This window comes from Triturus cristatus, chromosome 5_1 (assembly GCF_964204655.1).
Source record: "Triturus cristatus chromosome 5_1, aTriCri1.1, whole genome shotgun sequence".
Taxonomy (NCBI): domain Eukaryota; kingdom Metazoa; phylum Chordata; class Amphibia; order Caudata; family Salamandridae; genus Triturus; species Triturus cristatus.
Genome location: NC_140587.1, coordinates 782,395,253 through 782,410,262, shown reverse-complemented (window position 1 = coordinate 782,410,262; position 15,010 = coordinate 782,395,253). Strand labels below are relative to the sequence as shown.

Sequence of the window (15,010 nt, the reverse complement as noted above, 5' to 3'; positions counted from 1 at the left end):
ATGTTTTCATATATGCTTTGTAAAAAGTGCTAATTTGCTCAGGTATCTTGTGCATGTAGGACAATTTAGTGCTTATAACTAATAATGATGATCATTATTCCTTTTTTAGGTCTCGCCTGACCCAGCGCTTGCACTGGTTTGGCGAGACTTTAAGTAAGGGCTTAAAAAAATGCTACTGCCAGCTACAGCTTGCAGTGCATGTGTGCGGGCGCGCGCTTATGAGGCCCCATATGGCATTCCTCATGCTCAATAAGCGCATCGCTCGGCGTGCACTTGATCGCGATCACTTTCGCGGCCGCGCACGTACCACTCCCTTTATACTCTTCCTTGTTATGTTTGAAAGCGCTTCAAGTACATTTATGCAAATCACATTGATGGAAAGCGCTCTGCTCTTTTATGTTTGACAGCGCTTCGAGTACATTTATGCAAATCACATTGGTGGAAATCGCTTTGCTGTTTCTTTTATGTTTGAAAGCGCTTCAAGTACATTTATGTAAATCACAGGAAGACATTCGTGGAAAGTGCTCTTCTCTTTTTATGTCTGAAGGTCTCTGAATTGACTTCTATTTGGTGTTTTCTGCTGAATCAGGGAACTGTGAAATCTACTCACCTGCAGTGCAATGCAAGGATTGTGGCAACTGTCTACTACATACCTCTTCCCCTGCAGGGGGACCCATGGTCTTTCTTTCCACGAGGTAACCCCTGGGGTACGTTTTAGGCATGCCAATTAGCTATTACAGAGATAGGGAGAGCACACAAGGAACATAAACAAGCACCACTTCAGCACAGAAAATGGAGGGACCAGCACAGAGGCAATAGAAACTAATAAAGTGATGCTGGACAAACCACCCTGCAGCAGCAACCTAATGCACTGAGTTTTCCAACAGTCTGGCGTTACTCCTATGAAAAGAACACCAATAGGGGAAAATAATGGCCTTTTTTTGCTTTGAAGGCATATTTGAAAAGAATGTTAGCTTTCCACTCTTATTTTTTCTCTCTGTATAAATATACTGGATAAAAAAACGGAAACAGCCACTTGTGGTTATGCTGACTAATGCACACGTTTCATCTGTGCTAAGGTTGCATCCCCTGCTCAGTAGTTTGTATGTGTGATTTCGGTTTTATCTACGGCTCTGTTACACCACAATTTACTGCAAGCTTTGCCCCCCCCCCTGCATATAGTGTGCAACAATCCACGTGCACGCTATTTACACCAAACAGTCCGTCTGTCGGGCACTACGCTATGCAGCGCCCCTGCATAAGAGGCAGCAAAGCACACGTGAGCAACAGGTCCTGCTAAGTGCCAACACTATACTAATATGCTATAAATCATGCGCGGGCTTTATCATTTTTGCTGCTAAAGCTTCTTAATTTATTAGAAGGCATGTGAGGGCGCTTCTTTGTTCTTCACTGTTTGGTGTCTGATATCACTTTGTTGATACTCACAACACGACTGAACATTATACAGAATGCACCTGCAATCACCGGTTCAAATTAAGTACTGGGGGGAATGGTGTATTTTCTAACCCTGCCGGAGCAGAGCAGGCTAAATCCCTACTACCCCTTTTTTGCCACCACGCTTCTTCGGAGTATTAACAAGCATTTGCAATGCAATAGGTATCGCATTTACGACGGTTTAAGCTATTGCCATTGTAAATAACAATGTCTTTTATTTATGTTTTTAAAAACCAAAACCAAAATAAAAGGCATAGCCATTTACAATGCCAATAGCTCAAACTTGTGTAACTGCGAGACCCATTGCAAATGCTTGTTCTTCTTTCATCCAGCACAAGCTCCAGCTGAGACTGACTTAAGTGCAGAGTTCCAAGAGACACCTACCTTCTCTTTACTTAACTCCCACTGGGTGGTGGGGATTGCCCAGCGTCAAGATGGCCATCTGTCTTAGGAGGTTCCAGCACAGCTCTGGCCTCTAGACCATTTTCTGCAGCAGTGTAAGAGAATCAGTTCCAATAACGGCTGGGACTCCGGGAGTGACGTCTTTGTTGACGCTCCCTTGATCCATTCAGTGGACTGCTCCATTCCTTGTGCAGCTCCACCTGGTAGCTTCTGCCCCCGAGCTCCCTGCTGCTAATCTCCTAACCCTCGGGTCAGTAGTTCGAGGCCCTCCTTCACCCACAGGCACCCGCCTTCTCCTCATCCCTGGTGGTCTAGGGGTAGAGCGGCTCTGCTCTGCTGCTGGACTGCCCTCTGTCTCTCTTCTTTTCTGCTTTTTTCTGCTTTTTTTCCCTTATCCCTGGTGGTCTTGTGGTACAGCGCCACTGCTCTGCTGCTGGACTGCACTCTGTCTTTTTTCTGGCTTTTCTTTCTGTCCCGGTCACCCTTTTGCACGCTTCATTTTTTCTCCTTGTGCCTTTTTGCCGTGCTTTGCCCATGCCCCTGCAATACCCTGCTGCCCCGCCCCAATGCAGTGCCACTTTTCCACGTTTCCCACTGACCAACTGTCCAGGACCCCCGCACGCTACTTAATGGGGCACCAAAGACAAGCCTGTCTGCGCCTGGACCACGTCCAGCGACATGAACCCTGGTCCTCGGATCTTCCACCGATACGATGCAGGCAACCTACTTGCCTTCAACATCAGACACTACGGGCCACTACCTGTCGCCGAAAGACAACCATGGATATTTTTCTGCTGAATGTGCAGCTGCACCCTGTCCCACCTCTGCACCCCACCTCCTCCTGTTCCCAACTGACCAACAGTGGACTAGACCGGCTCATCTGCATCATCCTCAACACGCACTCCCTCCACAAACACGCCACAGAAATCTGGGAACTCCTCAACTCAGTCTCTCTTGACATAGCCTTCCTCACGGAAACCTGGACAAACCCCAGCTCTGGCCCGGACATCGCGACCACCATTCCCAATGGCTGCAAGATCACCCGCAAGGACTGCACCAACCAATCAGGAGGAGGCTTCGCCATCATCCACAAAAACACCCTCCGCCTGACCTCCCACTCAAATGACAACACTGGAACACCTCCACTTCCAGATCCAGACCAAACTCAACACCACCCTCCGCAGGACCCTTATCTACAGACCTCCGGGCCTCCGCCTGCCCTTCATCGAAGCCATCCTCTACTTCATCGCACCTCAGGCTCTCGCATTCACCGATTACATCCTACTCTGACCTCAACTTTCACCTGGACAACCCCACCAGACCAGAACGCCGCATCTGTTCTGGAGAACTTCGTCAATGTAGGACTCAAGCAGCTAGTCACCGCTCCAGCCCACACAGCAGGACACACGCTCACCTACAGCCACACCACCAAATTTCTCTGGACCATCCACCAGTGCATGCACTTTGCCTTCACCAAACTCACCGCACACCATAGCAGGAACAAGGTCACAGAAGAACATCTCACGCCTCCCTCAGCACCACCGACATCCGCCAACGCTAATATCGCAGCACACAACCTCCACTGATAGATCTCCAACTGCTCCGACACTCTGGCACCCCTCAAGACGGCGCACGGCAAGCAACCTCCAAGAAAGCTGCCTTCAACACCGTCCCCCACTGCACCCTAATCACGAGACTCCACGACGCCGGCATCAGCGACAGGGCCCTGGACTGGATCCACTCCTTCCTCACCAGTCGTACGCAGCGAGTCAGACTACCTCTGTTCCTGTCCGAATCCACAGAGATCAGCCGCGGAGTACCCCAGGGCTCCTCCCTGAGCCCCACCCTCTTCAACGTCTACATGGCTCCACTCGCGGCCATCGTTGCGAGCTACGGACTCAACATCGTCCGCTATGCCAACACCCAACTGATCCTTTCCCTCACCAACGAACCCACAACCGCCAGAAACAACTTCCACAGCAGGATGAAGGCCACAGCCACCTGGGTGAAATACAGCTGCCTCAAACTATACTCGGACAAGACCAAAGTCCTCATCCTGGGACCCACCCCCTCAGCTTGGGATGACTCCTGGTGGCCTGCCGCATTGGGAAACCCCCACAGACCACTCACAAAACCTCGGCATCATATTGGACTTCTCACTAACAATGAACCATCAGATCAACGCTGTCTCCTCGTTATGCTTCCACACACTTCGCCTACTTCCAAAGACATTCAGATGGATCGCTACTAAAACCAGAAAAACGGTCACCAATGCACGCACTCCGCAGCAGACTCAACTACAGCAACATACTTTACGCCAGTGTCACCCAAAAACTCCTCAGGAAACTACAGAATGTTGAAAATGCTGTAGCCAGACTAGTCCTTGACATACCCCGCCGCAGCCACATCACCATACACCTCTGAGAACTCCACTGGCTCCCATTCAACAAAAGATTCACTTACAAGCTCCTCGTGCATGCCTACAAAGCCCTACACTATGCAGGACCAGCATACCTGGACCACCGCATCTCGATCCACATACCCAACAGACACCTCCGCTCAACTGGCTCTGGCCACCGACCCACAAGACTAGAACTGGAAGGAGATCCTTCTCCTGCCTCGCTGCCAAGACCTAGAACACCCTGCCTCTCCACCTCAGACAATCCCTGTTGCTTACCCAATTCAGGAAGGATCTCAAGAAATGGCTCTTCGGCTGCACCCTCGCACTGACAGATCATAAGCCATCCCCCCATTCTCCCCCTCCGCACCTTGAGACCCTCATAGGTGAGTAGCCACGCTTTACAAACCCAGATTGATTGATCCCTTGTTGCTGTTGGAGACCCAAGATTCATACTCAAGTGCTCCTAGTCCCAAGAGACACAACATGGTGGGCTGCCTGATGAACAACAGTAATCAGAATGAGGGTCTAGTTGGAGCTGGACTGCCTTCCCAATGGACATGAACATAAAAGATCAGTACAGTGGCTAAGGGCAGTGTGACAACTGAGTACTGGGAGAGAGATGTTCAAAAAGGAGCTAGAGTGCACATCGAGGCAGGATAAGGCACCTTTCGGCAATGCTCAGTATGATGTCTGGCTGCTGCATGTCCTGGTCCAGTATTTAGCCAGAGGACTGTCTGGACAGGACATGCCACCAAAGGAACTGAAACAACACTTTGAAGAGCAAGAAAGATTATTTTGGCAACACAACAAGTGGCCTCAAAAGTCTACAGAAAAGAAGACACCAATTTTAATGAGACAGCAGGAGTGATTACCTTCACACAAGGAAGACTTATAAGCCATAGCTATAATTGTACATCTACCAGGCATAAAGCAGTGCATGAAATTCAAGAGTGTTTCACCGACAGACATGCCTTTGGAAATCTCAAATATCATGTTGCAAATACAGCGAGACAAGTTGGGCCGTTGGACTAGAGACTGACAACAGTAAAAATATGGTAGAGAACTGATAGACTGACTAAGATATTACCAATTTTTGAGTTGTGTGGTCACCACCATTTTAATGTTTTAGGATAATTTGGAACTTTACTTGTTTCCGGCAAAGCTGTGGATTTCTGATGAGGCAAACCAATCCGGCATCTGTGTAGGATTTCATTGCATCATAAACGAGACAAGACTCAACCCTCACAGGGTAGTATATATGCATTTCTTTTCTAGTACTCTACAAACTGATTTATAATAATGTGTAATGTGCAGGGTCAAGGGGTATGCATTGCCTAACGCTGGTGATGTGCAGCCATTATACTGGGTAAACATTAACTTGGGCAATAAGTCCTTGAGGTGCGATGTTGATAATTGCCTGCCCATTTTTTTCTAACTCTGCATTGTGACTCGAGATGGTTAAATACCTTATTTATCAGATATGTTTTCAATAGAAATATTGTTCCCATTGAGGGATTTATTTTGACACGCTGCCTGATAGCCCTCTTATGTCTTTGCTGACGAAACAGCCTTTATATATGTTAATAAACACATTTTAAATCTAATCCCCCCCCCCCACGTCCCCAGGCCCCCTCCACGTCCCCACCAGACCAACATGTTTTCAACTATTCACATTATTATTAAAACTGGAAATAGAAGCATGCTTAAAATTTTCTAAGACTTTGAACAATTAATGAATCAGGATACGTTCTGTATGGAAAAAAAACCCTAGCAAAAGTGCTAAAACAAGCAATAGGATTTGTCTCATTCAACTCTCTCCTCAAAACCTGAGCAATGGCAGACATTCCCATTATATTTATTTACGTTGGTTCGTCTCTGAGCCTAAATAACCTTTAATGCATTTAAAAGGTTTTACATTTGTGCCCTGGTACCATCATACCATGGTTGCCCTCAATGTGCTTAGGATTAGCTCCATAGGCCAAGATCAGCTTGTTGCTGAAGATTAGCACTATCATACCAGGGTCAGCATGTTTCTGGGGTTTACCAACATTGTTCTACGACCAACGTGTGGTCAGAGACTACTACCACTGCGCACAACCAGCATGATGCCAGAAATTACCACCAGAATGTTGCTAAGACTTACCCCTATTTTGAAAAGACTGGCATTTTACCAGGAATTACCACCATTGTGCGAGGGCCATTATATTACCAGGAACCAACTCCATTATGCTATGGCCTTCAGGTCACCAGAGATTACAACTAACATACCATAACAAGCATGTTGCGAAAATGTTCTACCTATGTGACAGGGACAGCATGTTTCCAGAGATTACCACCATTGTGCCAGTAAATTGTTAAGGATTACCACTGTTGTGCCAAGTCCAACCTACAGCCAGGGATTACCACCATTGTGCCAGGGTGAGCGTTTTGCCAGAAGTTAAATAAATTGTTTGCGAGTCATATTGCTATTGGGGTTTACCACCATTGTGACAGGACTAGGATGTTAAAGACACACAATTGATGGACGGAATGGCGGAGTTCAAACTGGAATGGCATGTTGAGCAAAAAAACAATGGATTTAGGCCCAGATCCCTGTACTGGGGTGAATGCATGACATGGTTCTGCATTCTGTTCATCAATTGTTCTTTTTGTATTTGTCACCCTTAGTGGGACAGGAATGCCCAGACGTGGGTCCTGTGCTCTCCATGCCGTGGAGTCAAGCTATCCTGGCTGATGAGCGGTGAGGCCCCGAAACCGGTCCTAGGATGAGTGTTTCCAGTCCAGGGAGGACCTGGCCTGGCAGTTCGGGCTGGACTGTTCCCATGAGGCACAGGGTCAAGCCTGATTTGCATATGGCTGGGTTCAAACTGGATTGGCATGGTGAGCAAAAAAACGATGGATTTAGGCCCAGATCTCTGTACTGGGGTGAATGCATGACATTGTTCTGCATTCTGTCCATCAATTGTTCTTTTTGCATAGGACTACGATGCTGCCAAGATTTACCACAATTGTGCAAGGTACGGCATTTTACATGCATGGTCCAGCATTGTGCAAAAACCTTACTCACTACCCAAGCATACATTCATGTGTGTACATACATAGCCTTGTACTCACAGACATACACGAGGACATATACAAACATGTACATGAACACTTATGCACACATTGCAAAATTTTTATTCAAACTTACATTACTCCCAACTCCTGCTGCTTCTCCAGCAGACATACCTCTTTACTTTTTCGGGACTCAGGCAGCTCTCGATCTGCCCCCTTTATGAGGGGCTTAGGGACTGCCAAAGGCAGCCTGGGAGAAAGATGAGCAAAAGAGGGCAAGCAAGTGTACAGGGGAAGGGTGATGCAGTGGGAGAGGAAGAAGCTAAGTGCTTATATAGTGCAGGGGAGCAGATGTCAGCAGACATCAGATCTTCTGGGGGTTGGGTGGGCAGACGCAATGAAGGCACTAGCAGAGGAATTCGCTCTGCACCAACATCTACAGGGAAAAAGAGAGGCAGTGAAGGAATTGCTGCACAGAGACTCCTTAGTATGCGAGCTGAAGTATGCACTTTTCAGCTCACATGGCAATGCGTTGTGCTGTAAACCTAGCAACATGCCAAATGCCCATTTTTCTCTTTCTCCCCAATAGCTTTTGCCTCGATTCACCATTGCACTGGGATATTATGACGAAACCTAAAGGGTTGGAAAGAGCAGTTTCCAGGCAAACAAACTCTTAAAACAGAGCCAACGGTGTTCAAGGATCCTCGGTGGGTAAGTAAAATGTACAACCGGAGAGATCAGCTGTTGCAGTGCATTAAAGGTGATTTTCGAATTTAAAATATAGAAACAGCAAAGTACCAAAAATCCTTTCTGATACAAGGAAAGACATTTAAGAAAGTGAGAGCTTACTGAAGAGTAGAGGAAGCATAACCACTCACTGTCCAGGAATAAGAAAGACCTCAAGATGCTGTACTGAAACACTAATGGTACACCTAAAACAAACGTGTTGCAAGTGTACAAGAATTACAGTAATTTACATGCACATTTCGAAAATATGTTGTACATGTCTTATTTAAGCAGAGTATAATAAAAAATATTAATACCTCTTCATCCAATTCTTTCATGATCTTGTCTAGTTTTATATTGGACATCCTGAAATAAAAAAAAGTAAAATGTAGAAATGCACATTTTGTATTCATTTGAGCAACCACAAGAATACAAGTTTTCAAAAAGGTTAAAATTTGTTTTTTTACGGATATTTTTTTTTTATAGAACTATTACTAAAACCCCTAAACCACTTGTTCTGGATAACCATGGTGCAAATCATTATGAAAAAGCCTCATATGGTTCTGGTATATGGTACGGTAAGTACTCTAAGACGAAGTTCTTACAGAGAATGGAATGTACAACACTATTTAGAAACCAATTTTAAAAATAGTTCTTGTTACCTTAAAAAAGTAATATCCATTCCAAAATGCCTGATACTACTACTGAAGATCACACTGAGTACCCTCTACCATCTTGTGTCCTTCTTTCCTAATTTGTAATATTTTAGTGGATCCTTAACAAAATCATGATCATATTCCCTAAGGTTTTCATTTCACACTATAAATATAAATTTGAATTTCTTGTACTGTATATAATAATGGAGATCATACAATAAGCTCTCCCACTTCATCCTATAAACACATTATCCAACCTATCAAGAACCAGATTTCCTATACAGTAAGATTCACTGTAACGTCATGTTCCTCTATACATTTCTACAGTGTGCAGGCTCTACTAAGAAAGTCAGAAACCTATGCACAGCTCTAAAAGAATGTATCTAAACTTAACATGCCAGCACAGTTCTAAAGGCATACAGACCGGTGAATAGGGAAATTGCAAATACGGGTCTATGATAGTAAAGTCTTCAATCACACTCACGACACGCCAAAGCAAGTAAAAGAGCTGTTCCCAAGACAACTTTTTTATATTTGCCTAGTGAATGGACTTCATTAGCTGTGATAAGATAGTATTAAGCTGCCATAGAATCTGCAGATATCTGATGGCAGGAGGAGTCCTAAAATGACCCTTTATGAATTCCTTCACAATTCTGAGAGACCATAAGGAAGGTTGATTATTTGATCTTCTAAATGCAGAGATTGCTATCAAGTGAATTTTAATTGATGAGTGGGATAGATCTGAATGTGCCAGATGAAGACAATACATAAGAACCTGCTCCTGTGGTGACAAAATAGGGTGGATGACCTGAGCATATCACCAGAAACAATCATTTCCATTTGGCTATGTATGTCATGTTTGTTGGATCCAGTCTGGCAAGTATCACTCTGCAGTCTTCTGCGATGTCTAGGAGACAGTTTTCATTGTGTGCAGGCACCCGACCAATAAAGTGAGTGACTAAGTTCAGAGGTGCCACTTGATCCCAGTGCATTCTTAAGAGACTGGTTATTGGTTTAAGAGGAATGTGCACAGATTCTTAGAGAAAAAGTACCTCAGTGTATCAGTATGTCTGAGCCATGTTGGAGCTATCAGATGGAGTAATTATTGTTTCATTTTGCTTATGACTCTCAGTACCATTGGCATCAGAGGAAAAGCATAAGGAAAAATTATCTTCCATGCTATGTGAAAGGAGCTGCCCCATGATCCCATCTGTGGGAATCAGCTCGCATAGAAGTATTTGTGGTTCTTGTGGTTTACAAATAGAAACAAGGTTTGGAGTTCCCCCACTTCTGAAAGATAGTCCTCCGTTGTCAATTGTTCAGTTCCCATTCTTGATACTCTTGTTGTTCGACCCAACATGTCGGCCAATTGGTTGCTGGATTTCCTCCATATTTGCTTATGTTAAAATATGTTGTTGTGTTGTCCTTGCATACCAGTACAGAGGATCCTGAAATGCTTGGAGAAGTCCTGAAGACCTAAAGTCACCGCTTTAGAAACGGATTACATTCCAGCCACTTGAAGTGAAAACTTTCCTTTGACGTCTAAGTCCTGGAGATGAGATCTTTACCAAACAATCAATCAGGGTTTTGTAGAGCGCGCTACTCACCCGTGAAGGTCTCAAGGCGCTGGAGGGGGGTGAGCAGCTTAGTTGGTGTCATTCGAAGAGCCAGTTCTTGAGGTAATTTCTGAATTGGTGCCTAAACTTCCAGAGAGACGTCATTGGTCATTACGAATGTGGGGGCTGAATGGAGGAAATTCAGTCATGTTGACTCATTGGTTTACTTTGTCTACCAGGGTACAGCATCCTTCACATTCTTATTGATCTTGAAAATGTAATTAAAATAATCTTGGTCTTGCAACCACTGATTGTCAAGCTCTTCCTGGCAAGGTCTCGTCCATACACTGCAGTTTGGAATCAAATGTATGTAGAACGACATCACCACCAGGAAAGGTTTGGAAATGCATACCAAAGTAGATTCTTTTCTTAGGAGCGTGTGGGAAAGAGCTGAGATCTTTGTTACTCTCTTCCATTACGGGAAAGGATTTGCCTTGCTCTATGTCGAGAACTGGTCCAAGAAATATCATTGTTCTGTCCAGATTAAAGGAGGATTTGCATTTATTGAGTGTTAATCACAGGAGCTGAAGACAAACCCTTGCAGAGTTCTTGGCAGCTCAAGATGATGGGGCCTTTACTAGACAATCATCTGTGCAAGGGAAATTTTGATGGTCCAATCTTTTGAGATAAGCAGCCACAGGGGTCCAGCATTTAGTGAAGATTTGTGGGGCAGATTTGATGTCCAAAGAGAATTCTGAACAGGTAGTGGCAACCGGACCGTTTGAATCTTAAGTATCTTCTGGGGGTGGGTACATTAGAATGTCAAAGTAAACATCACAGTAGTTTAAGGAAGTTGTTTAATCCCCTTGTTAAGTAACTTCACTATTTCCTGAAGAGTAACCCATTGGAATGATTGCTTCTTTATGAAGTTGCTTAGCTTGCGAAAGTCTAGTTTTGGTCTCAATTCGTCGAATTTCTTTCTAATGAGGAAAACATTTTAATAGAAACAGAGTTTTGTTGGTAAAAGGACAATGTCTATTGCACCCTTCTGAAGTAGTTTTTTCCATCTTTAATTGCAAAAGTGAAAGATGCTGGATAGATATCCTCAAAGGTAGGTTTGATGGTGACATGTTGAAGAATTCTATGGTGTGCCCATTCTGAAAATGTTCCAGGAACCAACAGATTGTTGCAATAGACCTCTGATTTTCACAGCAGTTGGGAATTTATCCCCCTATAAAATGAAAAGGACTCATGGCCAGGCCCAGAATAAAGTTACTGGCATCTAGAAGATTCCTGAGAGTGCTGTTGATTCACTGCGATTCTTCAAGGTGCCTGACTGGAGTAGGCAGATGGGAGTGCTCTCTACTGCTGAGGACAGTACTGTTGGTTATGTCCCTGCTGAAGCGGCTGGTAGGGTTAATAGTGGTAAAAACTGATAACCATCTCCATAAGGAAATTAACCTCTGCCTCTAGCCCCTCGAAAGGTCTGGGGTCTTAATTGTGGAATGACATCTAGGATTTCGCAGTGTTCCTATCTGCTTTGATAATTGTAAAGCATTGTCAACATGCTTCCCAAATAATGATCACAATCATAAAGCATGCCAAGGATCTTGGGCTGTACTTTAGGGTGGAAAGATGTTGCTTTGAGGCAACTCTGTCTTCTGCAGACACAGTTCTTCCTAGCTCCAGAAATCTGTGGAGAACATATCTACTGCTGAATCTATAATCTCAGAGGATGTTCCCATTCCTTCTTGGATAATGGTTTTCGTCTAATTCCTCCTGTCCTTAGGGAGATGTTTTTAATCTAACTAGACAACATATGTCTGTTATTACTTCCCAGAATGGCTGGAGTATTTGAAGCTCTGACAGTGGTAGCAGCTCACACTGTCTAACCTTCGGAAAACTGCAATAACTACAGGTGTCCGGGAAGGTGGGAGGATGCATGTGAATCTACAGCTCTACATGCCAAGAACAGATGCTTACTGGGTAAGTAACATCCCTTTGAGGCATGTGTGCTGTAGATACACATGTTTTGCATAGACTATATAGCAGCATTCTCAGCGGTGGCTAACCAGTAGATGTTGCAGTTGTCTGAAAAAGTGTTTTTGGCGCTGTTTGCACTACATTGGCTTGTTGGCGTGCTAATACATCCAAACAATAGTGTTTGGTAAATGTGTGTGCTGTAGACCATGTTGCTGCCTTACAGATGTCAGCTATAGGAATGTTACCTAGAAAGGCAATATATGCCTCTATTTTGCAAGTAGAATGAGCTCTAGGGTGGTATAAAGTTATTTTAGCTTTTACCTAGCAAGTTTGAATGCATTCAACCATCCATCTTGAAATGCCAGATTTAGAGAATAGATTTTCCTTGTGAGGTGGTGCAAACGCGACAAACAGATGCTTTGTTTTACGAAAATGTTATGTCCTTTTGATATAATAAAATAACGCTCTTCTGACATCAAGTGTGTGAAGAGTTCGTTCTGCTACAGAATCAGGAAGGGAAGAACACAGGTAACTCAACTGATTGGTTAAGATGAAAAGCAGAAACTACTTTAGGTATGAATTTTTGGTTGGTGCCTGTATCTCACCAACTCTCCTTAATGAAGTGATTTCAATGAGAAAGGCAACCTTCCATGAAAGGAACTATAAAAGACAATTGTGTAATGGTTCAAAGGGTGGACCCATGAGTCCTGTAAGTACAATATTGAGATTGCATACCAGTGCCGGAGGTATTCTGGGTGGTTTTACTTTTTTTAAGCCTTCCATAAAGGCTTTATTCATGGGCACTTTGAACAAAGATAAATGTTGTCTGTTATGCAAATATGCAGCTACATCTGCAAGATGCAATCGAATAGATGTGTAAGCTAGATTAGTTTGCTGTAGGTGCAGAAGGTAACAAACAATGTTTTGGACAGAAGCATCTAGAGCATTAATGTTATTACAATAGATAACAAATCGCTTCCATTTTGCTGCATAACAACCTCCGGTACAGGGCGTTCTTGCTTCTTTTAGAATAGTCATACAGTTTGGTGTCAAATTTAAGTATCCAAACTCTATGACTTCAGGAGCCAAATCGCTAAGTTGAGCTCCTTGGGGTTTGGGTGTCTGATTTCTCCACAGTTCTGAGTGAGAAGCCTGGATTTGAGGTACAGCTTTTGATGTGGAACTATTGAGAGTTCTAAAAGTGTGGTACACCATGGTAGACGGGCCCTGTGGGAGCTACCAAAATCAGTGTGAGCGATGCTTGCCTGAGCTTTCGAACCACAAACGAAAGAGTGGGAGAGGAGAAAAAGCGTAGGCAAATATATTTGACCAGTTGATCCATAGGGCATTGCCTTTGGATCGAGGGTGTGGGAAGGAGGCAAAGTTTGGGCATTTTGCGTTGTCCACTGTCGCAAACAGATCTATTTGTGGGAATCCCCATTGTTGAAAGTATGGAAGGAGAACTTGGGGATGAAGTTCCCACTTGTGTATTTACTGGCTCCTTCTGCTGAAGAGGTCGGCAATTTGATTGACGACTCCTGGAAGGTGTTCTGCCAGAAGATGAATTCTGTGATGAATTGCCCAGCTCCAGATGGTCTGAGAGAGGCGTGACAGCTGGAGAGAATGTGTGCCCCCTTGTTTTTGTGCATAGGACATGGCTGTCATGTTGTCTGTGTGGACTAGGACTGTGGACTAGGACAACTTTGTCTATGATATGAGACTGAAAAGCTTTAAGCGCTAGAAATACTGCTAGAAGCTCTAGCTAGTTGACGTGGAGACGTCTGTGCTTGCTGTCCCAGAGACCCTGAATTGTGTAATTCTAGAGAAGGGCACCCCCCAACTTGTGAGAGATGCGTCTGCTGTTAGCACGATTTGTGGAAAAGGGTCGATGAAGGGCTGTCCTTTTGATAAAGATTGTGGGTTCCACCACTGCAGAGTGTGATGGGTGAAGCTGTATACAAACACTAGATCTGTTAATTGACCATGTGACTGATTCTACTGACGTGCTAAGCATTCCTGCAGAGGACTCATGTGTAGGCTTGCATGAGGCACTATTGCGATGCATGACGCCATCATTCCTAACAGTTGCATAAACGTTTTGGTTGTTAAGGTTTGATTTGCTTGAAACTGTAATAACAGAGTTTGAATATTGCGAATCTCTGGCTGCACTGGAAGAGGCTAGAGTCATGTCAGTGCTTATAGTAGCTCCCAGATAAGATTGTATTTGCAAAGGCAGTAGATTAGACTTTTGCGTGTTGACCGTGAAGCCTAATCGGTGGAGTAGGTTTAGCGTGGTCTGAGTGTGTTTTAGACACGTCTGGTGTGTGCTGGCTTTGATGAGCCAGTCACCTAAGTGCGGGAAGACGTTAATTTGTTGTCTTCTGAGAGGAGCTGGCACTACTGCTAGACATTTGGCAAACATTCTGGGAGCAGTAGTTACTCCGAATGAGAGTACTTTGAACTGATAGTGTTTACCTGCTATCCGAAATCTGAGATATTTACGATGCGCTGGATGAACCGGAATGTGAAAGTATGCGTCTTTTAAGTCTAGAGTGAACATAAAATCATCTTGTTGTAGAAGTGGAAGCACCTGTTGGAGCGTTACCATATGGAAGTGTTCTGGCAGTATGTATAGGTTTAACACTCTGAGATCCAAAATTGGTTTTAAGAGACCGTCAATTTTGGGGATTGGAAAGTAGAGTACACTCCTGAACCTTGGTACTGTAATGGAACTGGTTCTATGGCTCCCTTTTCTAAGAGAGATTGCACTTCCTGTT

At 44.3% G+C, this 15,010-nt stretch overlaps 1 protein-coding gene across 2 annotated transcripts in view; it reads right to left on the bottom strand.

Moving 5' to 3' along the window:
* ROCK1 (Rho associated coiled-coil containing protein kinase 1) overlaps positions 1-15,010 on the bottom strand; it is a 1,783,501-nt gene that overhangs the window by 1,080,622 nt on the left and 687,869 nt on the right. For both annotated transcript variants that reach the window (XM_085605798.1, XM_085605799.1), the window contains exon 13: positions 8,356-8,404. In XM_085605798.1, the coding sequence (XP_085461924.1) occupies positions 8,356-8,404 (49 nt within the window). The remainder of the gene's footprint in view (positions 1-8,355; positions 8,405-15,010) is intronic.